Source organism: Tursiops truncatus, chromosome 16 (assembly GCF_011762595.2).
Source record: "Tursiops truncatus isolate mTurTru1 chromosome 16, mTurTru1.mat.Y, whole genome shotgun sequence".
In the NCBI taxonomy this organism is placed as follows: domain Eukaryota; kingdom Metazoa; phylum Chordata; class Mammalia; order Artiodactyla; family Delphinidae; genus Tursiops; species Tursiops truncatus.
In genome coordinates, this window is record NC_047049.1 from 35,129,650 (window position 1) to 35,155,967 (window position 26,318).

General features: G+C 39.7%; 1 protein-coding gene and 1 long non-coding RNA gene across 3 annotated transcripts in view; one reads left to right on the forward strand and one right to left on the reverse strand.

Moving 5' to 3' along the window:
* Positions 1-15,590, reverse strand: part of RPP30 (ribonuclease P/MRP subunit p30) — a 29,012-nt gene extending 13,422 nt beyond the window's left edge. The window contains exons 1-6 of one of the 2 annotated variants that reach the window (XM_004327594.4): positions 15,474-15,590; positions 13,927-13,982; positions 13,321-13,377; positions 12,038-12,112; positions 9,075-9,146; positions 1,267-1,356 (exon numbers count right to left, since the gene is read on the reverse strand). In XM_004327594.4, the coding sequence (XP_004327642.1) occupies positions 1,267-1,356; positions 9,075-9,146; positions 12,038-12,112; positions 13,321-13,377; positions 13,927-13,982; positions 15,474-15,555 (432 nt within the window). In that variant the 5' untranslated portion in view covers positions 15,556-15,590. The remainder of the gene's footprint in view (positions 1-1,266; positions 1,357-9,074; positions 9,147-12,037; positions 12,113-13,320; positions 13,378-13,926; positions 13,983-15,473) is intronic. The other variant, XM_019943141.3, reaches the window with a different exon arrangement.
* Positions 15,591-15,707: 117 nt separating this feature from the next.
* On the forward strand, positions 15,708-23,626 carry LOC141276745 (uncharacterized). Its single transcript, XR_012326734.1, has 2 exons — positions 15,708-15,872; positions 23,168-23,626. It is a non-coding gene; the product is annotated as an uncharacterized lncRNA (long non-coding RNA).
* Positions 23,627-26,318: the final 2,692 nt, after the last annotated feature.

Consider the following 26,318-nt stretch of genomic DNA (forward strand, 5'->3'; position numbering starts at 1 on the left):
TTTTTTTAGTGTTTACTTATTTAAGTACCGGCAAGAATGTGGGGAAACAATGATTTGAGCTTAACCAATATTGTTATATGTTCAGTAGTACTCTCATTATTGATCAGAAAAGAGCTGTTTTATAGTTTGCCCTTTAAATATATAACTTTAAAGTTCTGAATACTTTTCAAGTACAGCTTTAGTAGCACACACTTAGGGGTAGAACACAAGCCATCTTAAATTTTTCCACACTGCATTCAACTTTTCCATACCATACAGATCATTTTCTCCTCTCACGGTATCTCCCTACTCTCAGCATCAAGCTAATTCCTTAGCAGTGGAGAGGGAAACAAAAATTGAAGAACTTGTGATTCTACAGAGACAAAAGAATAGGGGAGTTATCTATCCTGAAAATCCATAAATTTTTAATTTTCCCATTCTGACAGGATTGGGGATGTAATCTAGATTGTCTGTCAAATCTTTCTTCTCCTTCAACAGCACTTCTTGAGAATGGGAGAGAGCTTTGGAAGCCTCTATTCTAAAAAAGCATCCTAACTCCTCCCAGGATCTGGTTGTCAATGCAAATAGTTGACAGCTCTGCCAACCTTACAGCTCCCATTGTGAAACAATATCACTTTTATGATGGAGTAAGACATAAAAAGGTGTGACAGGTGGAAGATAAGGAGTAGAGGAAAACAAGAGAAATTACGTAGAACGGTAACGAGAAAAATTCTATAGCAGAGGAAGGAGCACAAGATCTGTTGAATGCATGGTCCCCTCTTAGGTTATCATAAAGGTAACCCTGGGCTTTTGTGTGAGCCAGCACATTTCAATGCAGATTTTAATTCTGCAGAGACCACGCCTACCGTGCTTTCCAGGTCCTGCCCCCTCCAGTCCCTGCCACCCCACCTTTCCCGTTTGCTGGTGCCTTGGGAACCCTCTCTCTATTTTGTCCTACGCCTTTCTTGGCTGCTCTGTCTCCATAATGTTCAACATTCAGACTGTAAGTGTCCATCATTATTAGCTATCCTCTTAGGAAATTTCCTTCACAAATTTGAGCTTCTAAGGCCTTTCAAACACATCTTGGTAATTCACTGGATATTTTTTATTTTAAGCTTTCTTTTCTACCTTTAGTCAGCTTAGAAAAAAAATCCTCTTTTTAAATTGCCTATTTATTACTAGCCTTTGTTTTTTCCCCTCTAAGAACAGCAGTTTCTTCTGCCCCTTTTCCAGTGTGTTAATGCACATGTAGAGATTCACATACAGAATGGAAACTGTGACACTTACCACATTAATAGGGGGTCTTTTGAAGTAAAATGGCAGCTTCTCTGTTACAGTTATGCAGACTAAATCCACATCTAAATGCGTACAAGCAACCTGTCAAGAAGAAAAAAACAGGTAAAGCCAAAAGGAAAATTGGCACATGTTAAGAATGGGGTAGGGTCAAACGTGATACAAAGAAATGTAAATAGATATGGCTCACTCCATAGGCATTACACGGTTCTGTGTTCAAATACATCTGTCCCTTTACAAAGTCAATGCTTAGCCATTCCTTCACATTTGGTTTGAATGGTTTAGCTGTAATCTAGCTGAAGCAGAGTGATATGTCTATAGACCATCTCAACAGATAGGGTCTAGAGACCCTCTAATTCATGGTCAGCTACATAAGGAGAGGTTGCTAAGAGAGGCTGAGTTTCTGGAAGGTTACTTCAGATTGTTCTAGAAAAAGGAAACTAACTGCTCTGAAATCCAAGAAAAAATAAATAAATAAGCCAAAAGGAATGTATGCATGGTCCACTTACTCCAGAAATTATTTATTTTTATGCCACCAATTGGCCCACACCTGTGGCTCCTATCAGTCTATTGACTGGCCAAAGAAATACATGGCACTACTAATGGCATTTTGTTCAAATGCTAATAGAAACAGAGCATCTCCATAAATGGTCAAAGCAGAGCTGTTATAAATCAAATGACACTGAATGCATTTTTTTCAACTTTTAATTTCCCTTTCCTTTGTTCTCATTTTTGCTATTATTTGTTGATACTCTGCATTTACTTCCAAAAGAGATTTGAAGCTGCTTATAAAAAAAGACATGCAAGATAAAATAAATAGATAAGGAAATGAGGATGAAAGGAAAATCAGGGAAGGAACATAAAGCCAGGGAAAGGTTACTAGCATAACAGTACAGGCCAAAAGACAGGGCTAGAAGCTGCATACCCGGCTCTCATTTTGCCATTATTTGATTTACAGCAATAAAAGGAATTGGCTGTTTTGTACCATGACAAAAATAAGCCTTACTATCAATGCTGGCGTAAATCCAAGCTGCCAGGGTGGCTGTACTGACAAACTAACATCCGTGGCACGGACCAAGAGAAAGGGGTCAAGAGGGGGTGACAATGCCCCACACGGTCAGCTCGACCTTCAGCAGTGACAGGAATATCACATCTTATCCTTTCTCTTCAGAATCCCCACTTCAGTCGTTCCTACCCCCACCCCAGGGCTCCAGGAAGCAGGTAGTGATCAGAGGCTGCCTGGCTTTAAGACAGTCATAGTAACTTAGTAAGCCTGGGAAGTAAGGCTGGTTTGGCAGAAACACTTGGCTCATAAAGAATCTGCCCCATCCCAACTGCTACCGCTGTCCAACTCATAAAAGAGTCATTGAAAATTCGATAAGAATGGATGAAGTAAAGGTCTGAATAGCAGATAAAACATAAAACACGCTCAGCTTCTGTTTGCCATTTTTAAACTACCAGATTGGCAAAGATCAAGAAGTTTAGCAATATACAGGTGACACAAAAATAAACAGGGACTCACAGGGTCTTTAAATCAGTACAGGGTCTTGAAAAGCATTTCAGCAATAGGTATCAAAATTTTATAAGCACACATCGGCAAATTCCTATACGTATAGGAACGTATCCTACAGAGACTAGAAATGCATTCTATAGCCATATACCTTACAAATGCTTGAGGATATTGGTGAAAGGACGGTCGCTGCAACACCAATCACAAAAGACTAGACACAACTAAACATCCCTCAATTTTACTTAAAACAAATTATGGTCCCTTTATGCAAGAGAATATGCTGACTCCTTAAACAGAATGAGGTACCTCTCTAGTGGACATTATGGAACCATCTCCGAGATATACTGCCAGGTGAAAAAACTATGGTATTAGGAAGGAAGGAAGGAAGGAGAGGAAGAGGAGAATGAAGAAAGGAAGGAAGGACTAGGTAAAAATACTTCTGAAAAGAAACACAAGAACTGCTAGCAGTGGCTGCCTCTGGAGAAAAGGGAGAGAGCGTTTTGGGTGGGAGGAAGGTGTACTTTTCAGTGCATACCTCTTTGCACTGTTTCAATTCATTATTACAAACACAAATTATTTTTCATTTCAAAAAGCTGATTCATTTCTTAAAAGCCTGTTAAACATTCTTCCCCAGAGTAAAGCTAAATTAGGTTACCTTTTTATTTATGTATTGCTCCTTTCTTCCCTCTTTTATATAACAGTAGCTAATTAAAAAATATCCCTTGTGTTGGTTTAAGTACACGCATTATAATAAACTTTCAGTTACAAAGGATGGCTCCACTTGGCTCCCTCTGACACCTCAGACTTAAAATGTTTCAAACCGAATTCTTTTGTTATTTAGCTTTCTATTAATCCAAATGTTCAACTGATACATTTAGATAACTATAAAATAAGAGCTAATGTTCACACTATAATGAAATGCTTTCTAAATCATTAAAAAGATTAAATTACGTCCAAATATATTTGTGGTTAAGAATTTGATTATAGTGGTTTTGGCAGGTTGTATATGAATTCATATCAATTCTTCTTAACCTTTTCTTTGGCCAAGGATTCCTATGAGGATTTAAGGAAGGTATTCCCCAAACTGCACATATACACACATACATTTATCTTTGATTTTATGGAACAAGCGGAATAAGAGAAGGGGGTTCAGTCTCCCCCAACTCCCCTTCATGGATGTCAGGTTAGTACATTCTAATATTTTATTCAAGGGAGAGCCAGGCTTGCCCAGGGAAAAAAGAGATGCCCGTAAATGGGGCCTCCCAAACTAAACTGTTTTAAGAAAAAAAACAAACCTCCCTGAAGAATTTATTTAAAATGGAGATTACCAGGCCCTACTCTCAGCAGTAAATTCAGTAAGCAGGGTCTAATAACCTGCATTTTAACAAAGTTTCCTGGGAAATCTGACACCAGTGGAGCCAGAGCATACCTTAAGAAGAACTGCCTTGAAAGATACGCCTTTTCAGTAGCCTCAGGTGTTAGCAGCATATACTACAATAATGCTCTGCAAAGAGTAAGGCATGGATTTTGGAAGCAGGAAGAAAACAGAACTTCTATTTTCATTTATTTTTAATTCCTTCCCTTAAAATGTTTTGTTCAGTGTGTGTATATTATTTCATAAAGCACACTGATATAACGGAGCATGCAAATAATTTTTTTTATTGGAGTATAATTGCTTTACACTGGTGTGTTAGTTTCTGCTTTATAACAAAGTGAATCAGTTATACACATACATATATCCCCATATCTCTTCCCTCTTGCTTCTCCCTCCCTCCCTCCTTCCCTATCCCACCCTTCTAACTGGTCACAAAGCACGGAGCTGATCTCCCTGTGCCATGCGACTGCTTCCCACTAGCTATCTATTTTACATTTGGTAGTGTATATATGTCCATGTCACTCTCTCACTTTGTCCCAGCTTACCCTTCCCCCTCCCCGTGTCAAGTCCATTCTCTAGTAGGTCTGCGTCTTTAACCCTGTCTTGTCCCTAGGTTCTTCATGACTTTTTTTTTTTTCAGATTCCATATATATGTGTTAGCATATGGTATTTGTTTTTCTCTTTCTGACTTACTTCACTCTGTATGACAGACTCTAGGTCCATCCCCCTCACTACAAATAACTCAATTTTGTTTCTTTTTATGGCTGAGTAATATTCCATTGTATATATGTGCCACATCTTCTTTATCCATTCATCTGTTGATGGACACCTAGGTTGCTTCCATGTCCTGGCTATTGTAAATAGAGCTGCAATGAACATTGTGGTACATGACTCTTTTTGAATTATGGTTTTCTCAGGGTATATGCCCAGTAGTGGGATTACTGGGTCATATGGTAGTTCTATTTTTAGTTTTTTAAGGAACCTCCATACTGTTCTCCATAGTGGCTGTATCAATTTACATTCCCACCAACAGTGCAAAAGGGTTCCCCTTTCTCCACACCCTCTCCAGCATTTATTGTTTGTAGATTTTTTGATGATGGCCATTCTGACCAGTGTGAGATGATATCTCATTGTAGTTTTGATTTGCATTTCTCTAATGATTAATGATGTTGGGCATTCTTTCATGTGTTTGTTGGCAATCTGTGTATCTTCTTTCGAGAAATGTCTATTTAGGTCTTCTGCCCATTTTTGGATTGGGCTGTTTGTTTTTTTGATATTGAGCTGCATAAGCTGCTTGTAAATTTTGGAGATGAATCCTTTGTCAGTTGCTTCATTTGGAAATATTTTCTCCCATTCTGAGGGTTATCTTTTTGTCTTGTTTACGGTTTTCTTTGCTGTGCAAAAGCTTTTAAGTTTCATTAGGTCCCATTTGTTTATTTTTGTTTTTATTTCCATTTCTCTAGGAAGTGGGTCAAAAAGGATCTTGCTGTGATTTATGTTAGAGTGTTCTGCCTATGCTTGCCTCTAAGGGTTTGATAGTGTCTGGCCTTACATTTAGGTCTTTAATCCATTTTGAGTGTATTTTTGTGTATGGTGTTAGGGAGTGTTCTAATTTCATTCTTTTACATGTAGCTGTCCAGTTTTCCCAGCACCACTTATTGAAGAGGCTGTCTTTTCTCCATTGTATATTCTTGCCTCCTTTATCAAAGATAAGGTGACCATATGTGTGTGGGTTTATCTCTGGGCTTTCTATCATGTTCCACTGATCTATATTTCTGTTTTTGTGCCAGTACCATACTGTCTTGATTATTGTAGCTTTGTACTATAGTCTGAAGTCCAGGAGCCTGATTCCTCCAGCTCCATTTTTCTTTCTCAAGATTGCTTTGGCTATTTGGGGTCTTCTGTGTTCCCATACAAGTTATGAAATTACATGCAAATAATTTAAAAGAAAATAAACATACACATATTGGGGATGTCAGATCACTATTTTTTTTAATTGATACAGTACACACTCAAGGTAGTTTGGAGACCATTGGACTAAATAACCTGAATTCTCCTCACCCTGTCTTGTCCTGAATGGGAGTAACAATGGAAAAGAATATGAAGAAGAAGATATATGTTTATAGCTGATTCACTTTGCTGTACAGAAGAAATTAACATAACATTGTAAATCAACTGTACTTCAATAAAAATTTTTTTAAAAACCCTAAATGGGAATAACTAACTCAGAAGCTCCTGAAACTTCTATGTATCTCTCTCTGCCAAATTCCACCATCACCCCCATCCTAAGAAGCCCCAGCCAATGGAATCTGCTTACAGTCTTTCATCTTTGCCTTATCCCCTGGGGTAACTATGGAGAAAAAGGATTTATCTATGAGATATCTTCCAGATACTCTGTGGAAAAGAGTATGTTATTTCCCATGGAAACAACTCTATTTAAGGTGGTTAGATTTTATACTACTAACTGTTAACATGTGTATAGGAATGCTTTTATAACTCATTTTGGAGACCTTAGTTACAGAATATCGTATCTACGGACACTTGTTTACATTTTAGATAATCAACTTACAAACCAAACAAATAAAATCACTTAACAGAACATAACCTGTTAAGCAACAAACTGCTTGCATCTGGTCCAATTCCAAACCATGATATGCTTACAAAAGCTTTATAATTAAAAGAAAAAAGTCTTTTTAAATTGGTTTTCTATATAAAACGGGGAGAATGTCAACTTCAACTGAATCTTAAAGGATGGGTAAGATTTGGAAAGATAAGATGTTCTGATTTTAAAAACTGTTTTCTCTGCAGTCAATTCCAAACAAATACTCTGTCAATTATTTATACTTTCTTCCATCTTCCAGAATATTTCTGACTGTTCCACCCATCATCATGAATTACGTGTTCACAGTTTTGAATTAAAACTTGTGAATAATCTGAGAAAAACAAGTAATAAGATAAATTCACTAAATCAAATTATAATGTATTCTAAGACTCCAAAGTCCTATCTCTATGACATAACTACCTTAAGTTTAGAGCAAATCATTGAGCCTAAGTCTCAATTTTCTCTTCTACAAATGGGGATAATAACAGGCCTTTGTCCCAATTATCCCCAGGATTGTTGTTTTCTCTAATCACCAGTAAATGGCTATGGAAATTTTAAGTTGTATGCTCTTCAAAATCCATTCGAAAAACAAGTGTACAATAAAAAACTGGGTACACTACCAACTTTTAGTCTACAGTATAACTGAGTTGTTAATATTTAATAACAAAACTAAATAGCTATTTAACAAATTTGGACATATCCATGGTCCATCTTAGGGTCTCAGCACTGAATTAGAACCCCTGTGGAACTTAAAAAAAGATACCCAAACTCAACCCCAAACCTACTGGATCAGAATCTCCAACAGTGGATATCTGAACGTGCCTGATTTTAAAAGGTTCCACAGGGGTCTCTGATGACTAAGAACTACTCAATCCTACTCCCCGTTTTTCTGAAATGAAATTCTTGAGAATTACTATAATTGAGCATTTTAGAAAAGGAGTCACCAAAAAACAGGAATTCACAGATAACTTGTACTATTTCTCTGCATTAATACAGTAAGTCCCCTACATACAAACCTTCAAATTACGAACTTTCAAAGATGCAAATGTGCCCCTGTATGTCAGCTGTTGTACTGTACTACTGTACTTTTCAAGGTACTGTACTGTAAGATTAAAAATGTTTTTATTTTTTGTGTTTGTTAGTTTTTTATGTATTATTTGTGTGAAAAGTATTATAAATCTATTACAGTACAGTACTATATAGCCGATTGTGTTAGTCGGGTACCTAGGCTAACTTCGTTGGACTTACAAACAAATTGGACTTACGAACGAGCTCTTGGAACGGAGCTCATTCGTATATAGGATACTTAGTGTATAAACAATTAAGAATTGTTAATGTGACTTGAAAATGAAATTTGCCACACACGAGTCTCCTTAGTCAGCAACTCCATCTACTGGATAAACTTAGGGAAAATCTTTTAATTTTAGAACGGACTTTGCTTAAAAACAAATTATGCTGTAAAAGTAAAACATCAAAGACCAGTGCTTTCTTCCCCCCCCCCATAATATCCCTTTAGTGGATACACTTTTGGTAGATGGCTACCTAAATAAAGACAACATTCCAAACTTCTTAAAGGAGCTATACCTCACTTTACACAGTAAAACATATTCCTGAAAAACTATATTACATTTGATTTTTTCTTTTCTGTGATCACTTACAATGCCCAGTGTGTTCTGTCTCAAGTTGACAAAATGACCATACACATTAAACAATTTTCCCTCCTGAAAAGTCATAGAATGGCCATTTGAAAAGGACAAAAGAAATTAAATTCATAAAGGTTCTCTTATACAAAAAGGAATAGTATCAGCAGATGGTTGATTCTGAAGGATTTCTAGAAGACCAAAGGCTGATATGATCATGCTGGCATATGGACCACACCTCAGAGCACACAAACGGGAAAGCTAAAACAGAGAAGGAATCTTCTATGCCACAGTAGAACCTTGCTCCCTTCTTCTGTCACAGGCAGTAGCGAATAGTAAGAAGGGCAGAAACTGAAGCGCTTTTAGAGCTAGAAAGAGATGGACCATCATTTACCTAAGAGAAGTTTCAAATGAATGAATGAAGCAGAGATAAAGAAACAGAAGAAAAGTTGATGGACTCTTTTAATCTCAGCCCATCAAATATCTAGCAGAATAAATAAAACAAAACAAAATATGTCACCCAAATACACCCTTGTGCAATTCCAGAACACCAAGTATAAATGAAAAATCCTCAAATTTTCCAGATGAGATGATACAGGTCACCTACAAAGGTATAACATCAAACTTCTTATATAAAATAATGAGTATTATTTTCTTTTACTATCTGTTACTTACATGAAAAAGTTTTTCTGTCTTTGGAAAAACTGCAACGATATCATACAGCCGGACTCTTGAAGAAGTTGCTCTCTAGTAATATAAAAAGAATGTTACCATACTTATGCAACAACAAATGCATATGGAATTCTGACTAATGTCCTGGCTGCACTTATATTTCAATTGTGTAACACTTCTAATATGCCACCGACATTTCTGCTTTGCTTCGTATGTTGTCAGAAAAGACCTCCTCAGCACATGAGACTCCAGATACCAACTTCCATCCCACCAAGGAGGAAGGAATCATCCTCCTTCCTTCCTTCCCACATTGTTATGCTTTAACTGTGTACCAAACATTTTGTTTGAGATAGAAAAATCAAATTAGATAGCTGCTGCTCTTACAAGCTAGTGGAGGAGCTTGCCAGAAATTTACTGAGCACCTGCTGTGTGTGGGGCACTGGGGATACAAAATCACTTAAGGCATATGTCTGTTCTCAGTGGAACTCACCATTTTTTGGTGAGATAAGAAATACACGTGACTAAGTGTGATGTGATTAGGTTCACAATGAGAATACTGTTAAATACAAATTAAACTGCTAAGCATGCAAGAAAATACCCGAGAGTCCTAAGACAGAAGAAGAGGAATTTATCCGTTAAAGATTGTTTATAAAAGAAAGTCTCAAACTTATATGTGTATGCATGTGAAAAGGCTGGAAAAATATATATTCAAGAGTACAATCTCTGAGTGATGAGATATTGGATATTTCTTCTTTGCCTGTTGGCACCTTTAACATTTTTCACCTCTTATTCTGCAAAAAGAAAAGCCATGATAAAAATCAGAGGAGGAAAGAGATAGGTTGAAGAGAAGCAGCAGGTACTGTGCTTGAGCAGGTAAGAAAACCTGCTGGGCAGATGTATGCTGAGACAGGGCAGGCTCCAGGTCTCAGAAAAAGTCAGGATCCAGGACTCTTTGTCCTCTGCTTGCCCACTCCCATCTGGGATGTGGACAAATAGGGGCCACCAGGATGTTCATGATAACAAGAGAAAATCAAACTCTTCGTGACCATAAAAAGTCAGCTCCATTTATGTCTCCCTGGGCTTAGATAACCAGAATGCTGCCTGCAGTTGTATAAAATCCCAAAATTTGGCTTTCTGTAATTTCTTTAGCAATGCTAATGTTAGAAAGGAGGCCAGCCCTTCCTTGATTACTCCTGTTCTATGATAGAGGAGGCCATTCCAGCTAAAGATGAAACAGCTCACCTTCTCAGAGATCTCACTTTCTCTCTCCCTCACTGGACCCATCCCATCAGCACCAGGCATTCTCAAGTCTCCATCTAACAAACAAAATCTAGACAGCAGGTTCTCATCCACCAGCCTCCCTATGCCTTCTGTTCCTCCACAGAAGCAATTTTCTCAAGCAAAGTCAGCAGCACACACTGGCTGCATGTTCTCACGTCCCTATCATTTCCGTGGAAATGGCTTTTACTAAGGCAACCAATGACCTCCACGTCATTAGGAGACTTGCCCATTCAACACATGTTTTAGCCCTTCTCTGACTTAACTACTTAGGCACCTTGATGCTGCTGAGCCTTCTCACATTCCTCGTTGTCCACCTACTTCTCAGACAGTCCTGCCTCAGTCTCTAATCCTAGCTCATCCCTCATCCTTTACTCCACCATTAAATACTGAATTTCCTCAGGGCTCTGTCCTAGACCTTCTCTTCCCACATATTTTTACCAAGGAGTCTCATCCAGTCTCATGATTTCAATTACTCTCTACAGGGTGACCACTTCCAAATCAGTATCTTTAATTAGGGTCCCTCTTCTGAGGGTCACACCTTTTTTTCCAACCCCCCATTTGACAAGCTCCACTGGAACTCTCACAATAACCCATCACGTCTGAAACGTGATGATCTAAACTTACTTCTCTTTCTATGTCCCATCTCAGGAAATGGTACCATCTACTTACCTGGCTGCTCAGGCCAAGGCAGGGAGTCATCACCTTCTACCCAATCAACAAATCCATCCAAATCCTGTCAATCCTCCCGTCTCCCCCAGCCCCAGTGCCTCTTAAATCCCCTCCTTTATCCCTTCTAATCTATTCTCTATAATGCAAACTTCATAATTGTACTCCCTTGGTTAAAACCTTCAAAGGCTTCTTCTAATTGCTCACCCAGACCCACCTCCCTAACCTCATCCCAGGATAGATAGCTCATCAGGCGCAACTCAACTGGTGTTTCATTTTCCAGAATGCACCATGTTTCTTCTTGGATTCAGGACCTTGCATAATCCATCCTGTCTGTGGAAACATTCTCTCCCTCACTTGGCACCTATAATACTGATTCTTCTGGCCCCTGTTTGAACATCAGCTTCCTCGGTGGGCCTCCTGTTGCACATTCCCAGGACATTCCTTATTTGCTACCTCCCACTTTTTAAACATTCCTCCCATTTTTATTTATTTTTAATTTTTAATTTTTTTGCGGTACGCGGGCCTCTCACTCTTGTGGCCTCTCCCATTGCGGAGCACAGGCTCCGGACGCGCAGGCTCAGCGGCCATGGCTCACGGGCCCAGCCGCTCCGCGGCATGTGGGATCCTTCCGGACTGGGGCACAAACCCGTGTCCCCTGCATCGGCAGGTGGACGCTCAACCACTGCGCCACCAGTGAAGCCCCCCTCCCATTTTTAAAAGGATTGTGTCTGTGTTATTCATAGCAATATCCCCAGTACCCACCTATGTCTACTTCATGTAAGTTCAATGAAAACCACTTGCTGAAAGATTCTTTAATTGTGGTATTCTTATACATGTGCCATGAGTAGAAGAGATTCTGTTATACTATGTGAACTCTGAGCTAAGGAAAGCAGTCAAGTGTCACACACTGGGGGTCGGGGGAGATGGAAGAATGGGAGGAGTTGGAAAAACAATAGTATTCAGCAGAAATCAATACAACTTACAAGGCCAAGAGAGAAGAAAAACAACTAACCTACCAAAACATTGCAGTGAGATGGATCCGAAACGATAATTGTCAGTCTAGTTAAAATCTTAATTGGTTTTGATTTTCCCTGTAATCAAAAAAGCACAAAATAGAAATGACTGATTTTCCTCCTTAGCAGTGGAAAGTACTCATTAAAAGGTACTAACAATAAAAGATAGTGAAGATCAGTAAAACCTAGTCCTCACTCTCAAGGAATTTATAATACAGGTGTACCTAGTTTTATTGTGTTTTGCTTTGTCGTGCTTCAGTGATATTGCATTTTTTACAAATTGAAGGGTGGCGGCAACCCTGTGTTGAGCAAGTCTACTGGCGCCATTTTCTAACAGCATTCGCTCACTTCATGTCTCTGTGTCATATTTTGGTAACTCTCCCAGTATTTCACACTTTTTCATTATTTTCATATTTGTTATGGTGATCTATGATCAATGCGAACCGGGGCCCTCGCAATGGAAGTGCCGAGTGCTAACCACTGGACTGCCAGGGAATTCCCTGATCACTGATCTTTGATGGTACTATTGTAATTGTTTTCAGTGAAAAAAACCATACCCATATAAGATATCGAACTTAATCAATTGTTGAAACGACAACAAAGGATTCAGAATATTATATAAACTTAGTTGATAAAGCAGTGGCAGGGTATGAGAAGACTAACTCCAATTCTGAAAGATCTGCTGTGGGTAAAATACTATCAAACAGCGTTGCATGCTACAGAGAAATCATAGTGAAAGGAAGAGTCCATTCATGCAGCAAACTCACTGTTGTCTTATTTTAAGAAACTGCCGCAGCCACCCCAACCTTCAGAAACCACCACCCTGATCGGTTAGCAGCCTTCAGCACTGAGGCAAGACCCTCCGCAGGCAAAAAGATTACAACTTGCTGAAGACTGAGATGACGGTGAGCATTTTTAAGCAATAAAATATTTTAAAATTAAGGTATATACATTGTTTTTTTTTTTTTTAGACATAATGCTACTTCATACTTATTGAACTACAGTACAATGTAAGCGTAAATTTAATATGCACCAGGAAACCAAAACATTCGTGTGACTCGTTTTATTGTGGTGGTCTGGAACCAGACCTACAATATCTCTGAGGTATACCTGTACAGCCAGAGAAAAAGAGATGTACATAATGTTTCATGGAAGAGCTGAGTCTTCATGTAAAGCTAAGACTAGTAGACAGAGGAAGGGGCAGTACAGATTAAAGAACCACATATATGACTGGGCATGTCTGAGCTGGATGAATAAGTACTATGTTTCTTAAACAAAACACTTACCTGTACAATTGGCAAAGTTGTAAAGAGTTCAGAAACAGCTACTGGTTTTTCAATTTCCTACAACAAAGAAGAATATTTTTTTAAAAAAGCTAATTTCTGGCACTCAGAAACACTAAATAAGTTGTGTGTATGTGCATGTGTGTGTTTTTTAATGAAGAAAGCTAAAGCAGAGAAGCAGCTGAAAACACCAATGGATAGGAGGGATGAACAATAGTTTTTAGAATGAAACAATCTGTAAGGAACAGTTGTTGGCCTAAAGGGAGATATACATATTTACTAGTATGTTTGGGAGGGAAATCAATTAGTAATGAGTCCATGACAGTACAATAAAAAAGATTAAATATTGTGATTACAGTTTAATGAATAACAATGCACTTTTAAGAAGTTATTGAAAGTTACTTAACATCAAATCAACTTTAAGAATCCTTATACCATGCCCTAGCACTTCACAAAAAACTATCATTTGTACAAATACGCATCAGCTGAACTATTAACATTAAAATAAGATAATGCACAAAGAGTGCTCATCTGTAGCTTCAATATTACCAATATACACAAAATAACTATAAATGCTGGTTATTATTAACTTAAGAAATTGTATTTTACCTGTTTCTTTTCCTTAAATTCAACAACATGATTGATGGCAACAACTGAATAGCCCACTGAAAAGAAAAATTGAACATTCTTGTTAAATACAACAACCTCTTTTACACATAAGCTCATCCCAATTCGTGTCAAGACTAGAAGGTAGTAAGAAGAATGGTTATGGGCTCTGGAGTCAGACGGCCCATTTTCAAATCTATGCATTACTACTTAGAAGTTACTTAACCTTAAGTTTCAAGTTCTTCGTCTGCCAAATGGTGATAATAACAGAACTCACCTTATACGACTGGCAGAATTCAATGAGATAACACACAAAGGATGTTTTAGAACAGTGGCTGGCACAGAGTCAGGGCTTTGACTTTGGTGGTGTATTATTAGCATTATACCAAAGACACTTTGTGCAACTCCTTTAAACCATCATTCTCCTTCGTGTCCTTTTGTTCATTTTCATCCCATCACATGTATACTTTTTCACCTTCATTCTTACTCGTTTCTTTTGCTTTTTACCTTTTCTACTTCAAAGGCCCTTTTGCTAAGGAGAAATGTAGTCACGACTCCCTCAGACCACTGTCCACATACACCTCTGAGCTACCCACCAAGAGACTGGGAACTCTTTGAAGCCAGGGCCTTGCTTTATCAGCCTCAACACAGCCTTGTTTTGGACATGTGGACTATCAAAACATGCCTAAATCATGACTCCAATCTTTAAGTTATTTAAACACCAATGGGAACAACAGGATATTAATATTAAAAGCTAATGCATATTAATGCCAAAACAGTGGTCCCCCTCTCATTAGTTTGTCCAGTTTCCTTCTTTTCTTCCTCCCTCAATTATTTACTGAGCAACCATTACTTAACAGGCCCTGCAGAAACCTCTTTATTTTTAACTCCCTCTATTCCCACGTAGACATTTTACAGTCTAAGGAAAGAGACAGCAGTCGCGATTAACTCCAGTAATTAAAATGGGGGTCTTAACTCTCAGAGCTTTTGCTTCCCTTGGATTCAAATATGCGTAACATTCTAGCATTTTGGCCATGCTGCTCCCCTCTCACTCTCCTAGTATGTCCTCCGCCCCCACCAACCCTCCCTCTCCATAGTATAATTCAAACACTCTCGACCCCATGTCCCTCCCTCACTTCTCGGACCCATAGGTGCACCAGCTTCCTGCATCTGAGTGTCAGGACACTGTCGTGAGACGCAGGAAGGGGCGATATTAAAAGCACTGACGTAGGAGACTATACTTGGAAGCCCTGGCTTCTGCCATCCATCAGCCGTGGGGCCCTATGCAAATTCCCCGTCCTGTCAGGGCCTCAGTTTCCTCAATTCGCAAGAAATAAGGAGCTAGACTGGGTAACAGCTCCCCAGTGCTTTCGAGTTTCCCGCGCCCAGAATCAGAGCGACACCGCAGGGGCCTCAGCTTCCAGGGACAGCCAGGAGACCCCATGAGACGGGACGAGGCCCGCCCGGGTCCCTCCCGAGCGTGGCCTGACAGTCTGGGGGGACAGAGAGACTGGGCAGGCACCGCGGCCCGCGAAGCCGGGGAGACTCACAGTGAGCAGCATTCTCCACTAGCCCGCGCAGCGCCTTCAGGTCGGAACCCGCCCGCAGGTCCAAATCCGCAAACGCCGCCATGGCGAAATCACGTGACGGTCGCGCGCCTATCTGCGCAGCCGCCGGGCCCGCCCCCTCGGGCATGCCGGGAATTGCAGTTTACCTGCGCGGTCTGCCCCCCCCCCCCCCCCCCCCCCCCGCCGACTCCCGTGGACTAAGATTAGCAGGTTCCTCGCTCGCCTTCAAGTACCGGCAGAAATTAGTGTGTGGGAATCTACAGCCTCACTTCAATCCTTCTTCGTCTTCTTCCGAATGAGAATGTTTGGTTTCTCCCGGAGGAGTTCACATCTTCCACCGTTCCTCCTATGAAATAATGTAGAAAGTGATTCTTTCAAAATGTACGTATACAGCATTTATTGAGCGCCTACCATGAACCAAACCCTTTTGCTAAGGGCCGGAAACGCTTAAAAAGTAGTAGGAACCCGTTTTTCTTTCCCTCCCCTAAAGTCCATTCCGTTGTTTATAAAATGGACTTAACGGGGAAATGGAAAAACTGACCTAAAAGAGGACTGCCCGAGAAAAAGGTCTTTTTGCCCAATCACAACTGGCGGTGCCCCAGCACGCTACTCTTTCTTACAGTCAACGCTCTCGGCCACGAGATGACAGGATTCTCTCTAGGATGAGCGGTTAGCTCCAACGCTGGTTTAGCCAAAAACCGGTTAGACAAGGAGGGGCAAAATTAAAATGTTTTACAGTTTTCCATCTAAGAAATGTACAATCAAATCCCACACATTTGATGTTTCCACATTTTTGAACTTCGTGTAAGTGAACTCTTCTTAAAGATTGATAAATCAGTGATCCGAGAACATAAAACTGTGGAACTATACTTTACATCAGTGCTTCTCAAACGTCTGTGATGAAGGGCCAGGTCGCTGCCGCCCCCTGCCCCCCCCCCAATTCTTCTAGGACCAGTACGTGGTCCATTGTGCATTACCAATAGGCAGATCTGTCCTCAAAAGACTAATCTAACATCTGAACTGCTCTGTACTCAGCTGAATAAGAAGAGTCCACTAACTGGGGGCTTGGGCATCCAGACAATGCCTAATGGCTGTGAAAGTTTCTAAACATTTCCAATTTCTGTGCTAACTTGCCACAAACAATACACAGTCTCTGGTCTATAGGGCCACATCTTGATTTGTACTCCTCTTCATGATTTCTTTCTTGGTCTCAGAAGAGAATTTTAAGAGGGATCTGTCCCATGTAATAGCATGTAATTCTCCTTTTGGTTTAATTTAGTAAAGACGAAATCTTTTGCTTTCCCAATACTTGGTATTTCCTGAGTAAGAACAGAAGAAAAATGTACTTCTGCAAATAGAACAAAGTCATATAAAGCAAACCCTTTGCTTTTCATCAGAAAACCTGGTGTTAATTTCACAGGTCTTCACCTATGACCACAAAATCTAGATTGGCCACAAATATGTGTGGTGAAGGTGAATAAGATGACTCATTATTTGATGCCAGCATTAGACTACAAAGAGCTTCTTTCTTTGAAAGTCATGGTGCTGTTGCTGTGAACTGTACCCTTTAGACTTCTTTTCTCATCTTCACCCTGGGCTTCGGTGACAAGGAAGAGAAAGGGCAAGAAGGAAAATGGATGGATAACACTTGAGCACTTTACTGAGGGCAAGTCTATTTGCTAAGTAATTACCTACATATCTATTTAATTTTCAAAGCAACTGTGAGTTAAGTCCTGCTTTTTAGCAACATCTGCATTTTACATCTGAGTCATCTAAGGCTTAGTTAATCGTGGTAGACCTACATTTGGATCCGGGTAGTTTGGTTCAGTTCTCACTTGGTGTACTGTCTCCTGGGCAAAGCAAGCAGAGAGGAGAGTTGGAGGATAGGAAGGGAGGAGGGAGAGAAGAAGAGGGAAAGGAAGAAGAGAATGGAGGGCTGGAGGAAGAGGAAAGAGGAAGTAGGAAAGGAGAGGGGAGGAAAGGATGGAGATGGAAGAGGGGAGGAGGGATGGGAAGAGGGAAAAGGGATGATGGCATAGGGGAGAGGAGCAGGGAAGAGGGGTCAGAAGTTGGCCTGGGGGGCTGGGTTCCTAGAGCAGAAAGGATCTGGAGTTAGAAGACCTTGGAAATTTCTGACTGGAAGATAATTGTACTGTATAATTACTCTACAGACTTCCTATCTACTGTCTGATTTAATCCTCACAACCAGCCAATATTGTTATTGTTATTCCTATTATATCAAGTAGGAGTCCTGGGCTCAAAGAGGATGACTCTTCAGTTATTTCCTCTTCCTTAGGGAGCTAAGAAAGAGAAAATGGGCTTTAGCATCCAAGGCCATGTTCCAGCCCTTCTGGGTCTTCCTGAGGGCCTCTCTTGGGCTGGCCCCTCAGTGTCAGTGCATGCTCAGTTGGTCTGTGCCCTTATCCTCTTCTGACTTGGCTCACCCTTCCTGAGGGAGCTGAGAAACACTCCTCTGGGCTTCCTGTCCTCTGTCAGCTTAAGGCTGAGGTGGGGCAAGGCAAGAAAGCAATATTATAACATGACTTGCACAGGTGTGTCAAAAACATCTGGCAGGGTCTTCTTTTCCAGATTGAGGGAGAAGTTTGGGAGATTTGGAGGGGATATGGGACAGTTTCCTGGAGGAGGTGATGCTTGAATTAAATTTTGATGCGTGAAATCGAGGAGCAACAAGATGCAGAGGTCTGGCATGTATCCAGAACTGGCATAAATTAGGTGGTACTCAGTAAAAAGTTGCAGATTTAATAAATGAACCCATGACCTCTTGTTTACCTTCATACCCATGTCAACCCAGTTGTAGCACTGTTGGATGTATTCAATTGCCTAAACACATGGCCAGAAATTCACTGAACTATGCATGTGGTAGACTGGCATGATACACCAGCAACCCAAATAGAACACCCCCTCTTGTTCCCAATGATGGAGCACTTACTGGAGCTCCTGTGCTGATCAGAAAAAGATGCCCTTCCTCCGACCAGACTCGCGTTTGCCCCTGTTTATCACATGGCTGGTAAGTCTGTACAGTGAATCACCTGCCCAGCTTTTCCCAGGGGCCCTGGTAAAGCATACTAGAGGAGTTAATTGCTAAGTCTAGAACTCAAATGGGACTCCACAGGACATCACCAATTCAAGGAGCCTCTCTCAATAATTCCTCCCTCAGAAACTCCCCTTACTGACCTGATAGCATAAGAATTTGTCCATTTTCTAGGCTGTGAGTATCCCTGCTTGCAATGGTAGGGTTTTTTTTTTTTTTAAAGTGCAATTAAGATGAAAGTGAATTTTTTTTATATCTATGTGTCTATCAAAAGTTTGAAAACGAAACACAGGTGAAGAAGTCTAGTGTATTATAAAAATTATCATTGTAAAAATAAGGAGTATTCCTACCTTTTTAAGATGCAAAGTGTGCCTGTTACAAAAGAATACAACTTAAGACGTTATTACGAAAGAAATCAAAAGAGCTATGATTGGTATCTGAAAAGATGTGTGATGGAAACGGATGGAAAGAAAAGGGATGGAAACGGATGGAAAGAAAAGGGCTAAAATTTCAATATGGTTGTTTTTTTAATGCAAGTAAAGTAAGTGATTTTATTAGTGTCAGGGTCCTCCAGAGAAATAGAACCAAGAGTGTGTGTGTGTGTGTGTGTGTGTGTGTGTGTGTGTGTGTGTATGTATATATATATATCGTGAGAGACAGAGAGAGAGAGAGAGAGAGAGAGAGAGAGAGAGAGAGAGAGAGGGGGAGAGGAATTTTTAAAAAGAAGCGACTTGTGTGATTTTGGAGGCTGACAAGTCCCAAGACCGGCAGTTGGCAGGCGGGAGACCCAGGAGAGCTGATGGTATAGTTCCAGTCTGAAGGCAGGCAGGCTCAAGATTCAGGAAGAGGTGATATTTCAGTTTGAGTCCACTGAAAGGGGAACACCCCTGACTCAGCTTGAAGGCAGTCGGGCAGGAGAAATCCTCTCCTATTAGAAGGGTCAATCCTCTTGTTCTATTCAGGTCTTCAACTGATTGGATGAAGCCCACCTACATTATGGAGGTTAATCTGCTTTACTCAATCTACTGGTTCAAATGCTTATCTCATTCAGAAAAAAACTCAAATACACAGCCAGAATGTTTGACACTTATCTGGGCATCCAGTGGCCCAGTCAAGTTGACAGAACCACTGCAGTGATGCTGCCTTGAATTGTTGTGTATTTTTTTTGCAGGGGGAAGTATAGTTGTTTTACAATGTTGTGTTAGTTTCTACTGTACAGCGAAGTGGAGTTCCCTGTGCTATACAGCAAGTTCTCATCAGTTATCTATTTTATACATATTAGCGTGTATATGTTAATCCCAATCTCCCAGTTCATCCCACCTCCCCTTTCCCCACTTGGTGTTCATACGTTTGTTCTCTACATGTGTGTCTCTATTTCTGCCTTGCAAACTGGTTCATCTGTACCATTTTTCTAGATTTCACAAATATGTGTTAATATACGATATTTATGTTTCTCTTTCTGACTTCACTCTGTATGACAGTCTCTAGGTCCATCCATGTCTCTACAAATGATGCAATTTTGTTCCTTTTTATGGCTGAGTAGTATTCCATTGCATATATGTACCACATCTTCTTCATTCTTCAATGGACATTTAGGTTGCTTCCATGACCTGGCTATTGTAAATAGTGCTGCAATGAACATTGGGGTGCATGTGTCTTTTTGAGTTATGGTTTTCTCTGGGTATATGCCCCATAGTGGGAAATTGTTGTGTATTAAGTGAAGAAAAAAACTGCTCAGGCAACTAAAACTTTGTGTTTTTTTCCTGAAGACTAGTTTGCAAAGAATATTTATAGAAGGCAAAAGAAAGAACAGGTCCTAAACAGAAACTAGCATTTGCAAACTCTATTCTCAGCATGTTGGAAATATAGCTTAGAACTTGCAGGGTAAATTGCATGAAAAAACTAGGTTATTTCTGGCATTTTCTATTACAGTTGATAAGTAGATATATAAAAGTTGTGTTGAGAATTTTGATATGAGTAAATATCTTTTGGAAATGGTGCTCAAACAAGGTACATCATTAGGAAGTGGCTTATTTTTGTGTATGGAGAAAAATTTTGAGCGTTTTAAAGTAGACGTGTTAGAATTGGTAACCATGACTACAGATGGGATTCCTGCAGCGGTCAGTGTTAACATCAGACTCATGAAACATAAGCACAATGTGACATTTTGTCAAGACACAGAATTTTAGCCAATTTATTATACTATAGGCCAGAACCACTTTGAGCTTTAAAACTTAAAATCTATACAAATGATAGCCATCATACTTGACCATGACCCACAGTCTGTGCTCAAAATAGCTGTAGTGCATATAGTGGATGCTGAGAAAATTTTGAACTGCTGAAAGAAATTTACTTATTGATGCTATCAAGGAAAAAAATATCCACCTCGGCTCACCAGTGGAGGCTGGACCAGATTTGCTTCTTTTGTCGATGCTATAACCCCTTTAAATACTCTCTCTTCCCACCTTTTGAAAAAGCATATAAACTGATTTGTTCATATATAGCAAAATTGTATCTTTGGCAAAATGATCTGGCTAGGAATAATCTAGCTCATTTTTGGCATAGAAACTGGTTTCTAGATGTGAAAATTATGGTCTAACCTCATAGTGCAGCACCAATGTGGAGTTGAAGACTGTGATCCAAAAAAGATACTAAGATTTAAACCTTGAAACTTTATGGCAATCTGCTTAATTTGCCCTTCTCAATTAATATCACTAATGTGATTAAAAATTACAAAAGGAAGTTTTTCTATTTAAGCACCTACATAATAGCCTCAATTTTGCATCTTGGCCCACAAAACCTAAAATATCTACTATCTGTTGTAAACTACAGAAAACGTTGACTGAACCCTTCGTTATTTTTTTAAGTATTTTATTCAAGTATAGTTGATTTACAGCTGTAAAATTACAGCTGTGTTAATTTCTGCTGTACAGCAAAGTGATTCAGTTATACATATATATATATATATATATACATATATATGTATATATATATCTACACATTCTTTTTCATATTCTTTTCCATTATGGTTTATCACAGGATATTGAATGTAGTTCCCTGTGCTGTACAGTAGGACCTTGTTTTTAGCTGCTCAACCCTCTTTAAATCAGAGGTCCACAACAGTGTTCAGACCCTGTATTCTACCTCTCAGCTAACCCTAGGGGGGCACTTGAAAATTTGTGTGGGTATGTTTTTTTTTTTTTCGCTTGTCATAGTAATTTGTTGTTTTAATCTTATCATTGTCACTATAATTGAGAAGTGAGGTGGTTGACACTAGCTTTTAGTGGGAAGAGGCCAGAAGTGTTAACTATGCTGCAGTGAATGAGAAAGTCTCATACAATGAACACTTGTCCCTCACCTTGTATGACTTTTGAATATCAAGCCAGGCATTCACATGGGGTAGAGCCTGCTTATCACTACCTGAGCCTAGAACCTAAATAGGTTTTACATATAAAAGCACGGCAATTTTTTCACAATTTTTATAGGCACAAAACTTTCTAGGAGTATAACTATTGAGTAAATAGAGGGAAGGTCATACTTTTCTTTGCTTGGAACTATGAGAGTTGGTTGGAACTACATATATAAGAGAACTACAAGAGTTGTTCCCAATTTCAAAAAATTATGTCATTGCAGCAACACTACTTTTGTTATTCGAGTTGACAATGCAGCACACCTGTATCGCTATGCGTTTACAGCAGTCACATTCATGGTGATTCATATATGTACATATTACCAGACATACCCACACATACATACATACATCATCTTATATGCTATCTGATATATGTTAAATAAGTAAATATATATATGTATTTAGCCCTTACTTCAAAATAGTATGCATAAGTTAGAACTATTGACAATATTCAGTTAGTTATCTTGTCTATATTTAAACATTTAAAAAATATAAACATATTTGTTATAAGTAGATGTAGGCATCTGCTATATTTTTGATACAGTGGTGCCCAAGCATTCATATACTTAAATACATATTTACTTATTCTCTCCTCTGTCACTACAAAATATTTTATTTAAAAAGCAGGTGCTGTGGACTGAATGTTTGTGTACCCCCAAATTCATCTGCTGAAATTCTAACCCCAAATGTAATGGTACTTAGAGATGGGGCCTTTGAGAGATAGTTAGGTCATGAGGGTGGAACCCTCATGATGGGATTAGTGCCCTTATAAGAAGACACATGAGAAAGATTGCTTCTTCTCTCTTTGACCTCTGCCATATGAGCACATAGCAAGAAGATGACCACCTGCAAACTGGGAAGAGGGTCCTCACCAGAACCTGACTTCCCAGCTCCAGAACTGTGAGAAATAAATTTCTGTTGTTTAAGACACCCAGTCTTTGGTAATGTGCCATAGCAGTCTGAACTGACTAAAACAGGGGGTTCTGAATCTCATAAGTTGAGAATTTGCCTCAAATATAAAATCCATTGTGCAAAGAATTTATCTGTGTTCAGAAGTATTTTTATTTCTGCACAATAGTCTTTGGTTATAAAAATGAATACAACTAAATATTGCTTCCAGTTGGAGGAATCAAGATTGGATTCTGTACTGTAGACAACGATGCAAAATAATAATAATACCTGAAACTAACTCTGTACTTTATTTTGGTTCAGGAAGAAAATTCATCAAGTTTCCAGTCTAAATCAAAGGAATAGGGACTTCCCTGGTGGCATAGTGGTTAAGAATCCACTTGCCAATGCAGGGGACACAGGTTCAATCCCTGGTCCAGGAAGATCCCACATGTCATGGAGCAACTAAGCCCTTGTGCCACAACTACTGAGCCTGCGCTCTAGAGCCCACAAGCCACAGCTGCTGAGCCCGTGCACCACAACTACTGAAGCCTGCGCACCTAGAGCCTGTGTGCTCTGCAGCAGGAGAGGCCACCATGATAAGAAGCCCGAGCACCGCAACGAAAAGTGGCCCCCGCTCGCCACAACTAGAGAAAGACTGTGCACAGCAATGAAGACCCAACGCAGCCAAAAATAAATACATAAATAAAAACTTTTTTTTAAATTTATAAATCAAAGGAATACTGATTTTTAAAAAATCAATTAAATATTTTTATTTCTCAAGTTGTGCATTTTCAATTTAAAATGTAGTCAATAACATAGTTTCCCAACCTTAGCACTGTTGCCATTTGGGGCCAGATAACCCTTTGTTGTGGGAGGTTGTCCTGTGCCTCTAACTACTAATGCCAGTAGCATCCGTCTGGTTTAATAACAGTAGATGTCTCCACACATTGCCAAATGTATCCCGAAGGGCAAAATCCCAGGCCAGTAATATTTAAGTGTTCATGCCAGGTAATTGTAGGGTCAGTGTCTGATTTTTGGGGAGGGTGGTTTTAGAAAGTGAAAGGAATACATTTCCTGACTATAGGGAAGATGTGGTTTGCTTTTCCTCACGTAGTAGGGACCCTCAAGGAAGCGGGCAGACCTATTGCGGGATGGGTGCTCCGTTCACCGAGGGCCATGGACCCTTAGACTCTGGGTGTACAGCCTCAGTCAAGGTTCCCATGCTCCTGAAGGACACAGGAGCAGCAGTACTGCTTCGTGGGATTATGTGGGCTTAGACAACAGGGAGAAACAGAGCAGCCTTGTGGAATGGTCTGCTTTGGGTACAAGACTCCAGGTCCATCAGTGGAACCTCAGGGTAGGGCAGGGGAAGAGGGAGCCACAATAATGACGAGTTGAATTGCCCATCAGATAAATAGGGTGGGGGCTCAGAATCATATTTAATTTTAGAAAAATATGACACTTCTTACAGAGTAAAGTTCATATGTACCTTGCATGGCACACGTGATTCTTTATGATTGGCCCCCAAGAAGTCTACCCTCGCCGTTTCCAATGCATTTTATATGATGCAGTTATGGCAAGTGTTCCACATGTTAATGGACCCCTGTTGGCACTGCACTCCCCTTTGCTCCAGTCTGCTGATGAAACTTCTGCCTGAGGGGAAGTGTTAGCTCTGTGAATTCTTTGGTCTCCCCAGGAAGAGCCAATGCTTCTTTCCTCTGGACTCCCACATATTTGTTTCATACTTATGAGGCTTTTCATATTGCACTGTATCTAGTCTGTCTCTTTCACCAGGTAACGAACACCTGCAGAGTGGAGAATTTTGCCTTATTTGTTCATCCCTAGCACTTAGCACAGTGCCTATTAATATATAGCTGGTACACGTTTATTGAATGACTGGATCAGGGATAGTTTTGCCTGGAAATGGGGACATGAACATAATGGCAATTTCCATATCACATTATTTTGAAGACTGTAGAAGGATTCCTAAAATTCTACAGGGGATTAGAAAATGTAGTATAAGATGCAGCCTATCAATTCTTCAATGAAAGACTTTCTTCTTTCTATTCTACTTATCTTTAAATACCACATGTCCCTCTATCTTCTGCCCAGTTCTCTGCTACTCTTTTGAATAAAACTACTCCAAAAGATGTATGCCCTCCCAGTTGCTATTTTCTCTCTCCTCATGATCTCTTGAACCCATTCTAGTCTACTTTTATTCCTGCCACTTCACTGGAATAGTTCTTTCCTTACTTGGCATTTGGCCGAGTTCATCAATTTCTTCTCCTTGAAACATCTTCCTCCCTTCCCTTTGAGCATCCAATCTCTCTTGGTTTTCCTCCTAACTCAATGGTCTCTCCTCAGTCTTTGTTGGTCTCTCTTCCTCTCCCCAACCTCAGGATGTTGGAGCATCCTAGGGTTAATTCCTCAGGCTTCTTCTCTATCTGCTCTTCTTCTTGAGAGATCTTCTCCTGAACTTGTATCTGACTATATGACATCTCCACTTGGATGCCCAATAGGGTCTCCAACTTAACGTGTCCTTTTTAAAAAGAACTCCTAAAACAATACCTGGCATGTATTAGATGCTCAATAAATATTGACTCAATCGAGTGAGTGCTCATATTATCTGTTTTTCTTTAAGGTGAAGGACTTAAGTTTTCTTTCAATTAGTCCTTCAAATTTGGACCATGGAAGCTGACATTGTCCAATTTGTTCCCTGAAAAGAGCTTTCCATGGAAGTTCTCTCTGTGTGGAATTTGTATGAGGAATAGATTCACCACTAGAGGGTGAGCATGTACCACTTATATTTCGAGAAGGTCACGGCAAGAAAAAATGGAGTAATTAGAAAAATAAGTTAAGTGTTCTTGGATCTATCCATTCTCTGATTTTCTGTTCATATTTTCTTGCTGTTGAGGAAAAATTTTAAAGGATACATTTACTTTGTAAAGAGAATGAACATTTTCTAAATGGAACCAAAGGAAAAAAAAATACATTTTTCTAGTTAGCATTAAGGGAAAATGCAAGTGAAAGTATCACAATTAAAGGACACATATATCTGAATCAAAACAAAACTCACCATTCACTTTTAAGATGAGGAATTATTTTAAATCATGAACGACTCTTGGTTATAGGCATTTTTCTACATTTTGACAAACATTTATTGAGCACCTAGTATGTAGCGGGAATAAGAAAATATCCTTGCCTTTGGGGAGTTCACAGTCTGCTGGAAAAGACAGTCATGTAAACATAAAGCGTAATGCACCAGTAAGTGCTATAATAAAGATGTGTAGAAAGTGTTTTAAGAGCCTTCAGAGCCTAGAAAGGATGAGACTAGCCATGGTGAGGGGGATTTCACAGAGATGGGGACATTCTTATGTCCCAGACTACCATTTATCCCAACTGGGCCTCCCCATATCTCTGTTGACAGTTGCTAGGACGGGTGTTCTGGCTCTGTGCTACTGCTCTACGACCC